The sequence below is a fragment of the Salvelinus fontinalis genome, chromosome 20 (genome assembly GCF_029448725.1).
Source record: "Salvelinus fontinalis isolate EN_2023a chromosome 20, ASM2944872v1, whole genome shotgun sequence".
Taxonomy (NCBI): domain Eukaryota; kingdom Metazoa; phylum Chordata; class Actinopteri; order Salmoniformes; family Salmonidae; genus Salvelinus; species Salvelinus fontinalis.
The window spans coordinates 6129221-6146798 of NC_074684.1; the positions used below are offsets into that span (position 1 = coordinate 6129221).

Below are 17578 nucleotides of genomic sequence, written 5' to 3' on the forward strand. Positions count from 1 at the left end.
ACCCACTGGGAATGTGATGAAAGAAATAAAAGCTGAAATAAATCATTCTCTCTACTATTATTCTTACATTTCACATTCTTAAAATAAAGTGGTGGTCCAAACTGACCTACGACAGGGCATTTTAACTAGGATTAAATGTCAGGAATTGTGAAAAACTGAGTTTAAATGTTTTTGGCTATGGTGTACGTAAACTTCCGACTTCAACTGTAGATGATCCAGGCGGATTATCCCTTATAAAATGTTATTGTCCTCGAAGCAGACAAAGATATCTTCTGATCTCAATTGGGTTTAACCTTTTGCCATATCAGCAAACAAAACAGGCCCGTTGCTTTGGTCACAACACAACCTTCTGCCCTACCATCATTAACGAAATGGAAATAGCTAGCTGTAATCAATGAGGGGTTTTTCACATGGAGATGTCTCTAACATCAGAGCTGTTGAGTAAAGCCTATAGGCTTGTATATAGCCAACAACACCTATCAACAAAGGACCCCAGCTTCTCTTCCCCCTAGCTGTACTATGCTGCTGGGGGCTGGTAACTGACAATATTCACTCTCTGAGAAATGGAGGAGCATCTTCAAACACGTGATGGGAGAAACAACTACTCAGAAATGAAGTAGTGAAAACGTGTTTTAAAGAATCAAGAAACACAGTGTTTCGATGTTCAACCTGGGCTTGACTGGTCTGGATTCAAACACAGCTACAGTTTGTTTTCCCAGGCAATCAGTTCATCTTTTCAAACTGACTGGGTCCAGCCTGGAGAAGACTATGGACTTTGTCAATATTTGTCTTGTCCCTTTTCCCAGGACAAAGGATAGGACAGGAGGGATACCAGTTAGGGGTGAAGTTCAGAGGTCAGAGCTGAGAGGGTAGGATAGGACAGCCACTACAGACCCTAATCTCCCTAATCTACCAAAGACAACACATTTGCCAGCTCATTGTCCATTTATTTTTATCCAATAGTAAAACATGCTTAATCCAGGAATTAACACATCTTGATCAATCACCCACAGGGATCTAAGACACACACTGTATTTATAATTGAGTACAGTAGGCATATATGGGCAGTTTAAACAATATTTGCACTTGGGTAGTACTGGGCCAATTTTGACACGTACAATTATATTAGTGTGTGTGTGTGTGTGCGTGTGTGTGTGTGTGTGTGTGTGTGTGTGTGTGTGTGTGGGTGTGTGTGGGTGTGGGTGTGTGTGTGTGTGTGTGTGTGTGTGTGTGTGTGTGTGTGTGTGTGTGTGTGTGTGTGTGTGTGTGTGTGTGTGTATAACGCATTTGTGCGCTAACATAGTCCATCCACATGGCGCAATCGCTCTAATAGTTTTGAAACTATTACTCCTTATTACAATTTTTTTTTATTAAAGTCTCTAATGATCCACAATGAAATACTTGTAAAAATGTTGTCTGGCTCTGCATAAATCGAGAAAGAACACGAGAACAATGCAGAACAATGAGTATTTGACCAAAATAGAAAAGAAAACTTAAAGTTACATATGTTGATGCTTTCAAAACGAACAATGTTATATCACACAAACGAATACAAGTCTATTGTCAAAGAAAGTCTCATATTCGAAGCCAAAAGATAGAAAGGCCCATAGCGCGAGTTTGAGCAGGCTACTGTTGGTGACTGGTTGAAAAGGCACAGGAGGTGGTTGGAATCGACATGAATGACAGCTCTCCGTTGGTGACATCACTGGACGACAAAAAGCCTCGTCCGGGGAAGAAAAGGCAACAATCAATTGGACTGCTACAGTGTGCGGCGCACAGGAGAGAGGTGACGCTCCCCAACCCACAGACACAGAGTACAAGGAGCGACGGACAGAGTACAGTTTAATCTTCCACGCCCGCTCTCTGCTAAACTTGATCCTAAAGTTAGCATTTGAAGATGTTTAATGGCGCTTCTTTATTTTTACTTCGATGGGTTCTGCCTACACAAGTCCGCTTAGATAGAACCTAGGCATTTTTTATTTTATTCTATTGATCAAGAAGTCTCCAGATTCCCAGCTGCGGAGATATGTGCAAAAGAGGAGGCGATCGGAGCAGTGCACGGACTGTATTTCGTCCACAGAAGGAAAGCGTGGAATAAACACGAATTAATGTGGAATTTATTGGAGCCCAAAGCTGGAAGGACGACTGGACACAGCCCTTCCTTATCAGGTAAAAAAAATGTTACAGGTACTCATTATTAAAGTCAATGACAACTTTGATATTTAGGGAAAAGTGGCACAACGCTCACGGACTAGGCTACATACTACATCCACTGAGTATTCTGGATCTAATTTCCGTCTCGTGATTTCCCAAAGTTCACACAAATTCCAAAACATACACACTAAAATGAATATCTACTGGTAGTATTCTAAGGTCATGTACATGTTTGATTTAGACCGAGGTGTTTTTGATGTCTTTGTCTGCGCTGTGGAGTACGCCTGGCCAGTATACGCACGTCAGATCTCACACCTGCAAACTCCTTGAAGTAACTCTACATAGCAGTCAAAAGCCTCACCAAATGACTCTCGTAGCGCTGTCGGACTGCTGCAACGACCGTCTCTATTAGAACCGTTTTGATGATTCAATTCGTTCATACTTTGTGTGTTCTTAGGGCTATGTTGTATTTCTTTTATGCACCTCCACCAAACACGTCCTCTTATCGTTTCTGTAATTGCAGACTTTTTGTCTGTCATCTTCTCTCTGTTCTTCTTCCAGTTTCTTTGATTTTCTCCTTTCCCGTACCATCCCCTTTTTTTGCTAGACAATTCTCTTTCATACCTTCTTCACCTTGATATTCTGGTGGTTTAGTTTTTTTGCCCCTATAATGTTAAAAGATCAATCTCCCATTTCACTTAGCATAGTCCGCAGGGATGTTATTCCCAACTATTCTGTTCTCTACTTCAAAGTGACGTGTCATTACTATTAACCTGATTTTCCTTTAATAATAATTCCTATTGTATGGAAGAAGACACAGCTTATCGCAGCTGATCTGGGGTCATTTTACAGTGATCCGCCGATGTCTCGCTGTCGATAGCTGCCTGTGTGCTGTGTGTCGTCGGCGGCGCCTGTGTATTGACAGAAGCTGCTCTCCTCTCCTCACAGGGACTGACCATGGTCGCCGTGTTTCGTTCTCTCATCTTACTGCTGCTGGCTCAGGTGTTGCTAGGCGGTGCTGCGGGACTTATCCCCGAGGTCGGCCGGAGGAAGTACAGCGAGTCCGGGAAGCAGAGCCCGGAGCAGTCTGAGAACTTTCTTAACGAGTTTGAGCTGCGGCTCCTCAATATGTTCGGACTTAAACGGAGGCCGAACCCGAGCAGGCAGGCTGTGGTGCCCCAGTATATGGTGGACCTGTACCGTATGCACTCGGTGAACGGAGACCACAGCACAAAACGGCCCCGGAGCATGGGGAGACACGCAGAGAGAGCCGCCAGCAAGGCCAACACGATTAGAAGCTTTCACCACGAAGGTACGTATTAGTGGCATATTACACCTGGCGACGTAGAGCACCTCTGCTCCCTCAGACATGTCGACCCTGTATTTAAACATGACTCAGGGTATGAGGAGGATTTTCAGAGCAATTACACGTTTTATGACAGACCCACTCATATCCTAACAGAGTGACACGCGTCAGGGACACATCCCCGTTATAAGTAGATCATGTTAAAATAACACGTGTAATTGAACAATTGAACGAGATAAAGTCATTGTCAGGGTTCGACAGAGAAGTTGCTGATGTGTGACGTCGAAGTGCAAAGTCATCCCTCAAATATGAGTTAATGCAACCGGTGACCCGGAACATTCCATTGACTGTGCTATAACAGGCATCACAACATCAAGGATTGGCGCTATCACAAGGGTCATTTGTTTCTTAATAATTTATGGTGTTTGCATGGGCGCCCTGAAAACAGTTTTTCCAGACACGCAACGCAGCAGAGGGATAAAGTAAGGGCGGTGTGCGTGTGCGTGTGCGCAGGTGATAGTCATCGCCCTGCTGCTACTTCAATAACACATGACATTACACTACACTGTCTACACACGCACTATGATAGAGGCCACTGCGGCAGACTGAGCTCCGTCTCATTTTTAGACGGGACTGAAAAGTCAGTCACTTAGTCATTCTGGTTTTGGGGGTGCACGTTATTCTTTTCCAATCGCTCTTCGTGCGTAATTATGCACGTTCTAATAATAGAACCCCATAATTACATACTTATTATATAGCTACATATGCGTCGCTGACTGCGAGATTTCACATTGAAACCATACATTTATATAGCTCAGAAACCCATGCCAACTACATGATTGTTTCAGTAAGGGCCAATTGGTCTAAATGCAAAAATATAGTAACAGTGGGTAGAGATGTGTGCATGTGTTCAGAGTATGTCTAACCCTCTAGTCTGGGCATTTCATTTACAGTGCTGCAACAAAACAGACCAAAACAAGAACGAAACGTCAACCATAACCTCTCATTGCTTGAAAACCATCGCCCCTCATGCATCTGTACTGTACTATTTGGGGCTCCCGAGTGGCGTAGTGGTCTAAGGCACTGCATCTCAGTGCTAGAGGCGTCACTACAGACCCTGGTTCGATCCTGGGCTGTATCGCAACCGGCCGTGATTGGGAGTGCCATAGGGCGGCACACAATTGGCCCAGCGTCGTCCGGGTTTGGCCGGGGTAGGCCGTCATTGTAAATAAGAATTTGTTCTTGCCTAGTTAAACCAAGGTTAAATGAATTTAAAATACAAAAAATCTGTCTTGAAAATGGATATGGCCTATAATTTAGTTTGCGCTAGCTCCGGTAGTGTACAGTACATGCCCAATGCATTCGTGGATGGCCTTTTACACAGACTCCTGAGTGTTTGACTGCATGGGAAGTTTCCACAAAGTGAATGACTCGTTGGAGTGGTTGAGTCAGGATGGGTGGTTGATCGGGTGTTCTCCTCTCCTGAGGCCTGGCAGGGATGACACCCAGTGGACACACCGACAAACTACAAACACCATTGACACACTACGAACGCCACTGACACACTACAAACACCACTGACACACCACACACAGCACGGACACACCACACACAGCACGGACACCCTAGAAACACCACTGACACCCTACGAACACCACTGACACAATACGGACATCACAGACACACTACAAACACCACAGACACACTAAAACACCACACTGGCTGGCTGGCATGGTGACTGGGACTGAGACCACTCACTCCACTACTGTAAACTGCCGCTCGCCTCCGCACTCCGCACCTTGGAATACTTTTATGTTTAGTTGTTCATCCCCCTTGCCTCCTCCTGTCTTTTTATCCTGTGCTCCAGCGTAGCATGGTTCCGGATATTTCAATTGTTCCCATGGTAGAAGTGGGAAGAGTGGAGGCTCTATACATGTAATAGACGTGTAGCTACACATGTAAAACATAACGTCAAATCCTGAAGCCCTATCGATGCGTCACATCTCTTCCTTGATATTCGTTTCAGAGGGATTATTCCTTTTTTGTGATATCGGGTTTTCAAAAAGAACAATTTTCTTTGCCAAAAATAATATTTCCAGGCCTAACACAGGCACCGGCTGCCAGAGACAGGCAGAGATGAATGGCCTAACATTAGCCGTTATCTTTTGTTTTTTGGCTCACAGGGAGAAAACAAATTAGGAATGTTGATACACTCATATCTGTGGTTCACAACTCTTAGACAAGCCCCGACATGTTGCTCACACACAGCGTAGCACCTCCTTCACTCACGCAGCAGGGATCTGGAGAGAGAGAAAGAGAGAGAGAGAGAGAGAGAGAGAGAGAGAGGAGGGAGCAGAATAAAAAGAGAGATTTGGGGCTAATGAGAGAGAGGGGGGATTTGGGTTGAAGGGAGAGGTAGAAGGGGAGAGGGAGATTTGGGGCTGAGGAGAAAGAGGGGAACGAGGCATTTTGGAGTGGTTGGGCCAAAAGAGGAGAAGGAGACAGGGATTTGAAGAGAGAAGTAGACAGAAGGGGGTTTCCCACATCAATAAGGAGTGATAGGCCTAATTGACGTCTTTGTGCTCCTGGAGGGAGATTTAGGATGAGAGGGTGGAATTTCCTAAATGCCTCCTTTGAAAAAGCCCTGAGTTCAAAGTTGGTGTTTATTTTACCACTCCAAACAGATAACAATCTTGTCTTTGTACCATCTGTAAAACACATAAAGGTAAATGTTCAAAGTTGGACTACAATCAAAAAAAATAAGAGTGTTGACATTGTCATGTATCTGACATCACTAATGTAATAATGAATTATCAATCAAGCCAAATATGCACAGAGTAATAACAAGTTTAGCTATAGATTGCGACAAAAAATGTGTGAAAAAAATGATGGGTGCGTTTGTAAATTCACTCTGGCTATCTACTCCGATTTCAGCGCACTCTCGTCTGAGTGTGCCAGAGCGCAGAATAACTGACGAATTTATGAACGCTCAACACCCGTTGAATATGGCCGGTGTCAGTAAACGTCGGGGGAAAAACGTAATTAAATTGTTCACAGCAGCACAGTTACAGTCACCAACGCTCTGGATAACATGAAAACAGCCTAACCAGCTCTGCTAGGGAGAGTAAAATGGTCAGAGTTGGGTGTTCTGAACACTCCGAGAGTAAAACGCTCTGAATTTACGAATGGACAATCTGACAACGCTCTGAATTTACGAATGGACAATCTGACAACGCTCTGAATTTACGAACGCCCAGAGCGCACTCTGAGCTCTCTCTGGCACTCCAGGTTAAATTTATGAACGCACCCTAAGATCAATTAGATATACTTCCCAATGGCCTTTCATTATGTCATAATAATCTAGCTTTGATGATTCCATGATGGACGACAATGGCTTTATCCACACATCCAATAATAACAGGACTCCATCATGTAGCAAACACATCCTAAAGGTCAGAACATTCTCTATGGTATTCAGTGGCCTTGCATGTATAGTGGTTAGAGGCTATCACTGTTCCCTGCTAGATCTTATCAATACATTGGAACGCCACTGCTTTGATGTCATGACATTTACTCTGGTGAAATGTATGAACCTGGCAACGTTGCAGCTGGATGGTTATAATTGTATCCTGTTCCCTTTACATTGACTCATGCTCTTGGAGTTAGTGAGTGTGTGTGTGTATGACGCCGTGTGTATGACGACAATGATCTACACCCACACACAGCCAGTTGTTTTCTTGTGTATGTGTGTGTGTGTGTGTGTGTGTGTGTGTGTGTGTGTGTGTGTGTGTGTGTGTGTGTGTGTTTTAGTGAGCTATGGAAAGAAAAGCCGTTTGTTAAGACATTAAATCCTGGTCAGTCATGGAGTGACTCTACAACCTTTATAGTTAAAACAAAATGTCCTGAGCTTAGCCATGAATTTCTATGTCAACATCATCCACTGACCCTTACTCTCTCCTTCTCCGTCTCAATTGTAGAATCCATGGAGGCTCTGGCAAGTCTGAAGGGCAAGACCACCCAGCAGTTCTTCTTCAATCTCACCTCCATCCCTGGAGAAGAGCTCATCACCTCTGCAGAACTCCGGGTCTACAGGGACCAGGTCCTGGGGGCCACAGCAGCTCCCACCAGTAACACCAGTCACAACAGCAGTAACCGCTCCAGTACCAATACCAGTACCAGTGTTGGTGGCATCCATCGCATCAACGTGTACGAGGTGTTTGGAGCCCCTGCATCTCCCCGTGGGGAACCCCTGACGCGCCTCCTGGACACTCGGCTGGTGCAGGATTCTCTGAGCCGCTGGGAAAGCTTCGACGTCAGCCCCGCCGTGTCCCAGTGGTCCTCCGGGGGGAGCCACAACCACGGATTCATGGTGGAGGTGTTCCACCCAGACACCCAGGGGGGCGAGGAGGCCCAGAGACAGAGCAGGCACGTCAGGGTGAGCCGCTCCCTCCACGAGGACCAGGACTCATGGCCCCAGGCTCGACCCCTGCTGGTGACCTACAGTCATGACGGGCGGGGGAACGCGGTGCTGCACAGGGACAAGAGACAGGCAGCAGGCCACAGGAAACAGAGGAGGAAGCATCAACACAAGGCCAACTGCCACAGACACGAACTCGACGTGGACTTCAGCGAAGTGGGCTGGAACGAGTGGATAGTGGCGCCCCCTGGCTACCATGCCTTCTACTGCCACGGGGTATGTCCCTTCCCATTGGCCGACCACCTCAACTCTACCAACCACGCCATCGTTCAGACTCTGGTCAACTCTGTGAACTCCAACATCCCCCGGGCGTGCTGCGTGCCCACAGAGCTCAGCCCCATATCTCTGCTCTATCTGGATGAGTATGAGAAGGTCATCCTCAAAAACTACCAGGATATGGTGGTGGAGGGATGTGGCTGCCGTTGAGACATACAGAGAGAGAGAGAGACAGAGAGAGGGATGGGATAAAGGGATGGAGACTGAGAAAGACATAGAGTGTGAGGTGATATGGACACCCGGTTTCTCAATGAAAATGTTTTATTTATATGAAAGAAAAGACACAAGCAGAGATATTTTGGGAGAAGAAGAAAAAAAGAACTATATATGAATATATTTATGTCTAGTTAAAGTTGGGAAAAATAAATATTTTACTCGGAGGAATAATCCTTTACTGGTTTTGAAAATGTATATCTGATGTACATTTCGAAATGGGTGCAATACCACATGAAGTATAATGCTCAGATTTTTATTTTGTATTTATTTCTATTGTAACCACTTTATTTGTAAATAAATCATGTGTATTTATCGTGAGAAAACACGTTGGTTTTTCCGATTGTCCACAACTTGTCCAGCTGACATCACAACGTGTGTTTAAAAACATTAAAATCACACTAAGGATGTCAAGGGGTCAAAAAAGTAACAGAGCTACAAACTTCTCCCACATAAATTAGCAGCAAAAAAACAAACAAGACTCGGTTAAAAGCTAACTCTCTAACACGGAATGCCTAGATGGAGCATTTACAGCTACTCCGATAAACATAGCTGGAGCCTGGCGGTGTGTTTTGAAAGGGTCAGTGTAAGTGTGGTGTAATGGCCTGCAATGGGGTATAGAATCACAACAGGGTCCAGGGTAGTTACATCTATACAGATGTTATAAGGTCTCTGGGGAGGACTAGGAAAACACAGCGAGATGTTTTCCTCCGCTACATAGCGTTATACAGATCCCTGGGAATGAAGGCTGAGGTAAAAGTTAACTCCTGGGAATAGTTCATTTAAAAGAGAAAGAGAGAGAGAGAGAGAGAAAGCGGGCGGAGAAGTAGAGAGAGAAAACAAACAACCTGAGTTGTCCGTCGGGGTGCGAGGGATTTGAAGAGTGTCTGTGACTTTGTTTACTGTGTGATTTGAGACGCGACAGCCCGCGAGCTAGGAGACGGATACGCCAACGGGCCCTCAGCGAGACATGAGGTCTACAGCTGCTTTAATTAATAAAGATAAACAAACGCGCACACACCGGTGTACCTGCTACATATTGCACATGTTCAGACACATTCTCCCCCTACGTGTTTTTTTTGGCTACCTTCCTTTGTCATCTCTGACTCATATTCTTCTTCTGTTGTGTTTTTTGGCACCACCGGGAAAACCCTCACTGGAATAGTTCTGCTGGAGAAATGAATGACACAAACAACCCTGTCATTGACAAACAACGGGGGATTATTGCTCATATTTTATTCATAGGGACAGATAATGGCAGGATGCGACGGCAAAAACCAAACATATCGCATGTCCAAGACAGCACGGTTAGAAGGTTAGAATGAATATCTTAATACTTGTATTGTTCTCGGAGAAGTAGTGCAGTCCCTAAGCCCTAAACGGAGTGACTTGGAATAGTTTGACAAGAGACAGCGGAAATACATACTGTAGCCACACTGCTGGGGTAGATGATGAGAGAGTGAGAGAAAGGGAGTGGCCGAGAGAGAAAAATGGATGTGGAGTTTCACGGGCTTTTTTTTCTGCTGTGTTTGCATTGGACAGGGTCTGGAACGGAACACAAGCCATCTCAAGAATCTCTAAGTATAATTTGTTTTATACGAGCGCACATTGGAACCGTGGAATGTTGGTTTCAAACTCAGACACATGCAGAGAGCAACTCAACATGGCTGTGTTTTCAATCAGCTATACCAAGACTTTTTACTTTTTCTTCGGGGAAGAAACTATACATTTGAACCAATATATGCTTTCAACTCACGCACTCATCTATCGTTTAATAGTACAGAAGTTACATTTCCAAACCGTTGACAGTAGAAATGGTGAAATGTCTTATCCCTAAGATAATGACTTTTTCAGATATTTTGCCATTGTGTTTATTGACTTGTTGTGCAACAGATAGAAAGATGACCTAATACCTACTCTTACCCAACACCCACCTGGGTGACGCAACAGGCAGTCATTTCTTGCCAGAGCAGTCCCTGTCCACACATCAGTTTCAATCCCCTGGCCTACACGTGTTATTTTATTTTACCTTGCATCCGTTCCCCCCAGATTTCCCATCTGGTTTCCATTTCTGTAATGTAGACCCCAACCACAGAACTCAGCTCAGCACATGGTCTCCTATAGCCCTGCCAGTAGCACCACCCGCCTGCCTGCCTGCCTCCCTGCCTTTCTGCCTGCTTACCTGCCTCTCTGCCCCCCCCCCCCCCCCCCCCGCCTCCCTCTCAGCGCACCATTTTAATGGACTTCAGAAGGAAGTCACTTCGCTGGCACAGTTAATGAGCATTTGATGAAAATCAACTGAACATTCAACCGTAAAAGGTTACCCTCCCCCTCGCTGCCCACACTGTTAGGTCAGAAGAGAGGGATAGGAGGAGAGAGGGGGAGGGGGTTGGAAGAAAACGCCTGTGTTAAAACAGTGTTAGATTTAGTGGCTTGCCTTTATAGCTGCAGTCTATAAACCTTTCATTGGGTTGGGTGGAAATACTGCTCCCAGGGTGGGGGACACATGGGGCGTGCTCCTGAATGTCACCCCCCCCCCTTTGCTCCCTGATCCAACTGCACTTGGTTCTGGTACTCTGAGGCAGCCAGTGTTTCTCACCCCCCAGGGGCTGGCTTTAGGGGCCAAGTATCAGACCCTCCCTCTGGAACCCCTATTAAACAACCTCCACCGCCCGGACTCCGCCTCCTCTCCTTCCTTTCTTACGGAACCGAGGTTAGAGGTCAGAGTTGTAATGATTTGCTATGACTCACTTCATCACACAGCTCTGACTAGCAGACTAGTCACTTTGCCATAAGCTGTTGATGACAATACAAAGTGAAATCCCTGTTATATTAGGACAGACTAAATGAGCACTTTACACTGTCGGCTAAGGCTATGGGTGTAGGTTTCTGTTGTAGCAATGTAATATGGTTGAAATAAAACCAACAAGAGAAACGTAAGATATTATTGGTTAAACCGCCTCTCATTCACTGCTATACAGGCTTTGAACAAAACCACTCTGCAAAGTTGAAGCTGGTTGTTTTTTTCCCTTTCCTGAGCATCTGGTAAATAAGTTAAAGGTGTGCGTATTTCTTTTAGTTGACACACAAACACACAACAGAACGGCCACAGCACTGATGAGCATTCTATTGAGAGAGGGAGAGAGGGACCTTCTCTCTAACTGGCGTGGCAGGCCCATTATTTTAGCTGCGTTCAAACCACACCAAAAGTATCTGCAGCTCCAACAACCAAAATCATGAGGGTTATAAAATCAGATTTCCAGATTTCTGGCGGTGCTGTGTTTGGAAAGTATGTGGCGTGCCGTGCACCTTTGATGCAGCGAAGTGCTCCATCCGTCGTTATGGGAGATCTCCACCCCGGCCTCGTGCCAGGCAGGGCGGAACGCTAAAACACAGAGTTGCGGGGAGGAACGGTGGTCACTTGTGAGTCTTACTTTCTTTCCGTTTTTTTTCTTCTTCATGTGCCGCACTCTAATTTTAGAGGTGGTGCACTGCGGGCGTTTTTTCTGTTTTCCGAGAAGCGTCAGTGAGATGACATCCAACATAGCTGAAACTGTGGCATCTGTGCTGCAGCTCTGAACACATCAAACAGGCCAGCATTCGTCCACACCGTCAAGAGGAGACAAAATATGGAAATGGCTTTTCCAGAATCACCGGGAGAGATGATAATACTTATTCTTATGTAGTATTTTATTCCATTGTACGTGTGTGTTTGTGTGCGTGTGTGTGTAAGTGTGCGCGTGTGTATGAGGCTAGTAGGAAATGACTCAGTGGTGTTGCTAAAAGCTATCTCTAAGTTGTTCCTAAAATATGCTCTGCTACTGCCATTACCGTAAGTGCTAAATCACCCATACAATCACAGTGGAGCAGACAAGAGTGGCATGCTGGAGCCATTACCTCTGGCTGAGGGGGAGGAGACCGAGTGTTAGGGACTTCTCATGGTAGTGGTGCTACGTCCCAATGCATTGTCAAGGGCCTATTCATTGGTAGAACACTGCTAAGCTATTGTACGCTGCATTGTAGGCTGCGTACTACCCCTCAAGGCAACATGGATGGACATCAGTCCATTCCAGGGAGCCAGTGTTTGATGGACTCAACAGTAGACAAATAGGGAGCCATGTGTCATAGTTTTATGCCATGACTGTCTAACTTGGGGGTTGTGGGTTAGGTGACCAATTTATCCACCAGCTAAAGATCACATTACAGGAGTCTTCACAACCAAAAACGTGGCTTATTCACCTCCACATCAAGTCTCGTCCCAGTTTCTCCTGTTTGCATGTTATGTGGATCTGCCTCTTTCTGGCATCAACAGAGTGAGAAAACAGAACATTTAGAAATAAACATGAACTATTCATAATATTCTGTCAAACAGTTTATAAATGCATTATTCAGTATTTATTTATTGAACATGTATTTAGTAAGATAAGTCATTGAGGGCTAATTCTCTTTTACACTAATGGCCATATAATAAAGCATGACGAAATACACAAGTGTAGAAAAACACAGCAAATCTCATATCATCATGAAGGCAAATTCAGTAACTTATAAATTCTTAAAATGTCTGAATAAAGCTGTTGAAACTGTGCGTCAGACTATGCCTTTCATTCTCCACTTCAATTATCTACAAGATGCCCTCGAGGCTTTGAATTTGAGAATCTGTAACTTTGTTGCCTGTCTGTCTGTGAACCGAGTCAGAGAATGATAGAGGGAGAGAAACTGAGTCGAGAGAGGGAGGGAGCGAGAGGGAGAGAGAGGGAGTGAGGGAAAAATAAAGAGAGGGAGGGAAAGAGGTAGAAGTAGAGGGAGAGAGGAGAGAGAGAGAGAGAGAGGGATGGAAAGAGTGAGAAATAGAGATAGGGGAAGTTAGAAGGGGAAAAATGGTCGAAAGACAAAGGGAGAAATAAAGAGAGAACGAGAGATTAAATAAAGAGAGAAAGAGAGAGGGAGAGAGGGAGAGAGAGAGGGAGGCAGGCAGGAATGAGATCCATATGGAAGACATATGGAGGGTTGTGAAGAAGTGGAGTTAGTGTGGTTATGGGTAGCGTTCTCCATCTTAGTAGCAGGAAGCTGAGAAATCAGTCAGAATGACTACATGACAAGCCCAGCACGCCACGTTGATAAATGTTAATCTACTGAACAGTAAATTTCATTATGACACATGATAGACTGTATACAGTAGCTGTTCTTATTCAGTATATCACACACGTTTCGGGACTTATCGAAGATAGCCTTAGGTTGAAAAGACCAAGGCTGAAAAGACCAAGGCTGAAAAGACCAAGGCTAAAAAGACCAATGCTGAATTGTAGTGATTGGGGTAACATGTCTCACTGCCGTAACAGGAGGAAAAGTTCAAGTTGCAAAATCAGGTGTAGGCTTATTAAATAATAGGTGCTACAAAATGAAGGCTGACATAATATATATTTTTTAATTCACAAAAAGACTGTCAAAACGAACACAACACTGAAAGGTTACTACATCAAATGGACTAGGGACTAGGGCCTTTCTTGCATTTCTGTCAACTCAGTCTGCCCATATGCAAACCACTCCTGGCAAAAAACACCAGCTGCTACACACAGGTATTGTCACGACTTCCCCTCTCCCTGTTCGGGCGGTGTCCGGCGGTCGTCGTTGCCGGCCTACTAGCTGCCACCGATCCATTTTTCCTTTTCGTTTGTGTCTGTCTGCTTTGTTTACACCTGTGTCCTATTAGTTGATTTCGGTGGGTTTATTTACCTCTGCTGCCTGCTAGCCTTTGTGTGGGATTGTTTGCTGTTGTTACTTTGTTAGGGGTGCGTGTCTGCACCACGGGGTTTTCTTTCACATGGCAGTTGTACCGGTTTGGTATGTGTTTAGGAGTAAAGGTTTCTCCTCCGTGTGTAGCGTTTATTTCCCTGTGTGTGGCGACCTCGTTTAGGCATATTCCCCCCATGTTGTTGTTGAGTTGGGACTTCTGAATAAACTATTGTGCAACTGGGACTTCCTTGCTCTCCTGCTCCTGATTCCTGCACCTCCCTCCTTCAATGAGGCACGTAAACAGGTATACAGTATATAGGACCTCCCCCATGGCCACACCGTCACCTTGGAGCATACCACGACCCACTATATGGGGGGAGAACTGTCACGCCCTGATCTTTTTCACCTGTCCTTGTAATTGTCTCCACCCCCTCCAGGTGTCACTTGGTGTATTTATCCCTGTGTTTCCTGTCTCTCTGTGCCAGTTTGTCTTGTATGTTTCCAAGTCAACCAGCGTTTTCCCCGTTCTCCTGCTTTTTCCATTCTCCTTTTTCTAGTCCTCCCGGTTTTGACCCTTGCCTGTTTCTGGACTTTGTACCCGCCTGCCTGACCATTCTGCCTGCCTTGACCACGAACCTGTCTGCCACTCTGTACCTCCTGGACTCTGATCTGGTTTTGACCCTTTTGTCTGTCCACGACCATTCTCTTGCCTACCCCTTTGGATTAATAAACATTGTAAGACTCCAACCATCTGCATTTGTAAGACTCCTGTGTCTGCATTTGGGTCTCGCCTTGTGCCTTGATAAGAATGTGTAATTACCCTCTGTAAAAAGCATATTAAATAACATAATACACACCTTATAATCCTATATCTAAATAAGAAAATATACTGGGTAAACACCCTTCTCAACATACAGTACATTTGTAGGAGGACGGGCTCATTGTAATGGATGGAATGGAATAAATGGAATGGAGTCAAACATGGTTTCCATATGTTTGATGTGTTGTGGTTTCCATATGTTTGATGTGTTTGATGTGTTGGATTCCATTCCAGTCATTACAATGAGCCCGTCCTCCTATAGCTCTTCCCACCAGCCTCCACTGGCACATACATTGGAGTACTTCACTCAAAAGTTTATTCACTAATTCACATAGGCCAAATTCCAAACCAAAACACGAATGCGGCGTGCCCCTGTGCCTTCACCCTTGTTCCCGCAAATACGGTCCTTGCTATTTGGGATCCTTGGGACCAGGGTTGGGGAGTAACTCATCACATGTAATAAGATTACTAAAAAAACATTGACTGTAATCAGTTACATTACCAGCAAAAATATTGTAATCAGATTACAGATACTTTTGAAAAAGTAGATGACTAGGATGTTTGCGAAAAAATACATCATTACACCTTTCTGTTTTCTCAATGACATCAAATTCAGCATTGAAAATATGCGCTAATTTAAGGTTGCAAGTCTGACCAGAAGTCAGAGACCACTATGATGACACAACAAATGCACTTGATTGATCCTTTTTGTCTTCTTCCAATGCTTCTTATGGGGAAAGTAATCCAAAACTAATTGAAAGTAATCAGATTACATCACTGAGTTTGGGTCTTGGCTCTCTCTAATTTTCTCCTTCTCTCTTTCTTTCTCTCGGAGGACCTGAGCCCTGGGACCATACGTCGGGACTGCCGGGCGTGGTGGCTCCTTGCTGTCCCCAGTCCGCCTGGCCTTGCTGCTGTTCCGGTTTCAGCTGTTCTGCCTGCGGTTATGGAACCGCCACCTGTCCCAGAACTGTTGTTTTTCAACTCTTAATGATCGGCTATGAAAAGCCAACTGAAAATTATCCATGATTATTATTTGACCATGCTTGTCACTTATGAACATTTTTGAACATCTTGGCATAGTTCTGTTATAATCTCCACCCGGCACAGCCAGAAGAGGACTGGCCACCCCTCATAGCCTGGTTCCTCTCTAGGTTTCTTCCTAGGTTTTGGCCTTTCTAGGGAGTTTTTCCTAGCCACCGTGCTTCTACACCTGCATTCTAGCTGTTTGGGGTTTTAGGCTGGGTCTCTGTACAGCACTTCGAGATATTAGCTGATGTACGAAGGGCTATATAAAATAAACTTGATTGATTGATTGTAATCCAAAAGTTATGTTACTAATTACAAATCTTGGACAGGTAACTAGTAACTGTTAGGTATAACATTTAGAAAGTAACCTACCCAACCCTGCTTGGGACATCCCCACCACATTAAAGTTGAAATGTAAAATGGTTAAGGTAAGGGTTAAGGTTAGGGTTAGGTAAGGGTTATGGTTAAGGTTAGGGTTAGGGTAAGGGTAGGGGTTAAGGTTAGGTTTTGGGGTCGGGATATCCAAAGAATCCCGGATAGCGCTCTCCAAATACTGTCACGCATTCATGCGCGCTCTGGGACGAACAGCTGAGTGCATGCGCAGGACTGGCTGGTGAAGTGCGGAAACACAAATGAAAGAAACAGCGTTATGAAAAATGAAATTTAATTAAACGAAAGAAAGAAAACCAACTGGTAGGTGTTTGAAAATGTTCAAGAAATACCACACCCATTCGGAGGATCAAACAGCAGACAATATGACGGGAAAGAAACAAACGCTTGCATGACAAAATAAACTCTGAGTATTAGCGAGGAACCAAAAACCATTATTTTGTGATGAGTACACAGATTGTAAATATGAGGCCTTTATCATCTGGCTTTAGCCAGTAGATGGCAACAACTAATATGTTACAATAATGTGACCTAGAGTACCATCCACCGAGAGATAGTTAGTCTGAGCTGAGAATTATCGTGTCATAATTTGCGTTCTTATAGTACTTTTCTCCAGTTCAAAGTGCTCAACATTATGAAGCGGTAACTCACAGTGGGGTTTAGTCTTTTAAGGGGGGTGCAGGATTTTGAATGGGACAAGAGCATTGGTCAAGTTCACAAAGATACAGTATGTTCCATGGCACCAAAACATTCATGATGATTATAATATTCCTCACTTTTCTTCTGACTAGATTGAAGATGGAGATTAAGGACTGTTGCCTGTCTTGGAAAGCCATCTCCAAAAAGGCTGAGGATCGGCAGCAGTGGCGCTCTTTTGTGGAAGGCTAGGAACAAAGAAGATTTATTAAGTAAGTAATTCTGACTAGAATATCAGTCTTGAAACTTGCCATCTTGCTATCTCAAAGCACCTAAGTCAAATCAAATCAAACTTTATTTGTCACCTGCGCTGAATACAACATGTGTTGTATTCAACACCTTACTGTGAAATGCTTACTTACAAGCCCTTAACCGACAGTGCAGTTCAAGAAAGAGTTAAGAAAATATTTACCAAATAAACTAAAACAAAAAATAATATAAACGAACACAACAAAATAACAATGAGGCTATATACAGGGGGTAC

The 17578-nt window shown here is 44.5% G+C and overlaps 1 protein-coding gene across 1 annotated transcript; it reads left to right on the forward strand.

The window, feature by feature from the left end:
• Positions 1 to 1735: 1735 nt before the first annotated feature.
• Positions 1736 to 10531, forward strand: LOC129817198 (bone morphogenetic protein 2-like). The gene is made up of 3 exons (XM_055872199.1): positions 1736 to 2169; positions 3103 to 3466; positions 7438 to 10531. Exons 2-3 carry the CDS (start codon positions 3112 to 3114, stop codon positions 8361 to 8363), a joined length of 1281 nt encoding a protein of 426 aa, XP_055728174.1. The 5' UTR covers positions 1736 to 2169; positions 3103 to 3111; the 3' UTR covers positions 8364 to 10531.
• The last annotated feature ends 7047 nt before the right edge of the window (positions 10532 to 17578 follow it).

Coding starts and splice junctions, on each gene's coding strand:
- LOC129817198 (XM_055872199.1), top strand. CDS start 3,112: ATGGTCGCCGTGTTTCGTTCTCTCATCTTACTGCTGCTGGCTCAGGTG. Junction 3,467..7,437: donor TAGAAGCTTTCACCACGAAG/GTACGTATTAGT, acceptor TCTCAATTGTAG/AATCCATGGAGGCTCTGGCA.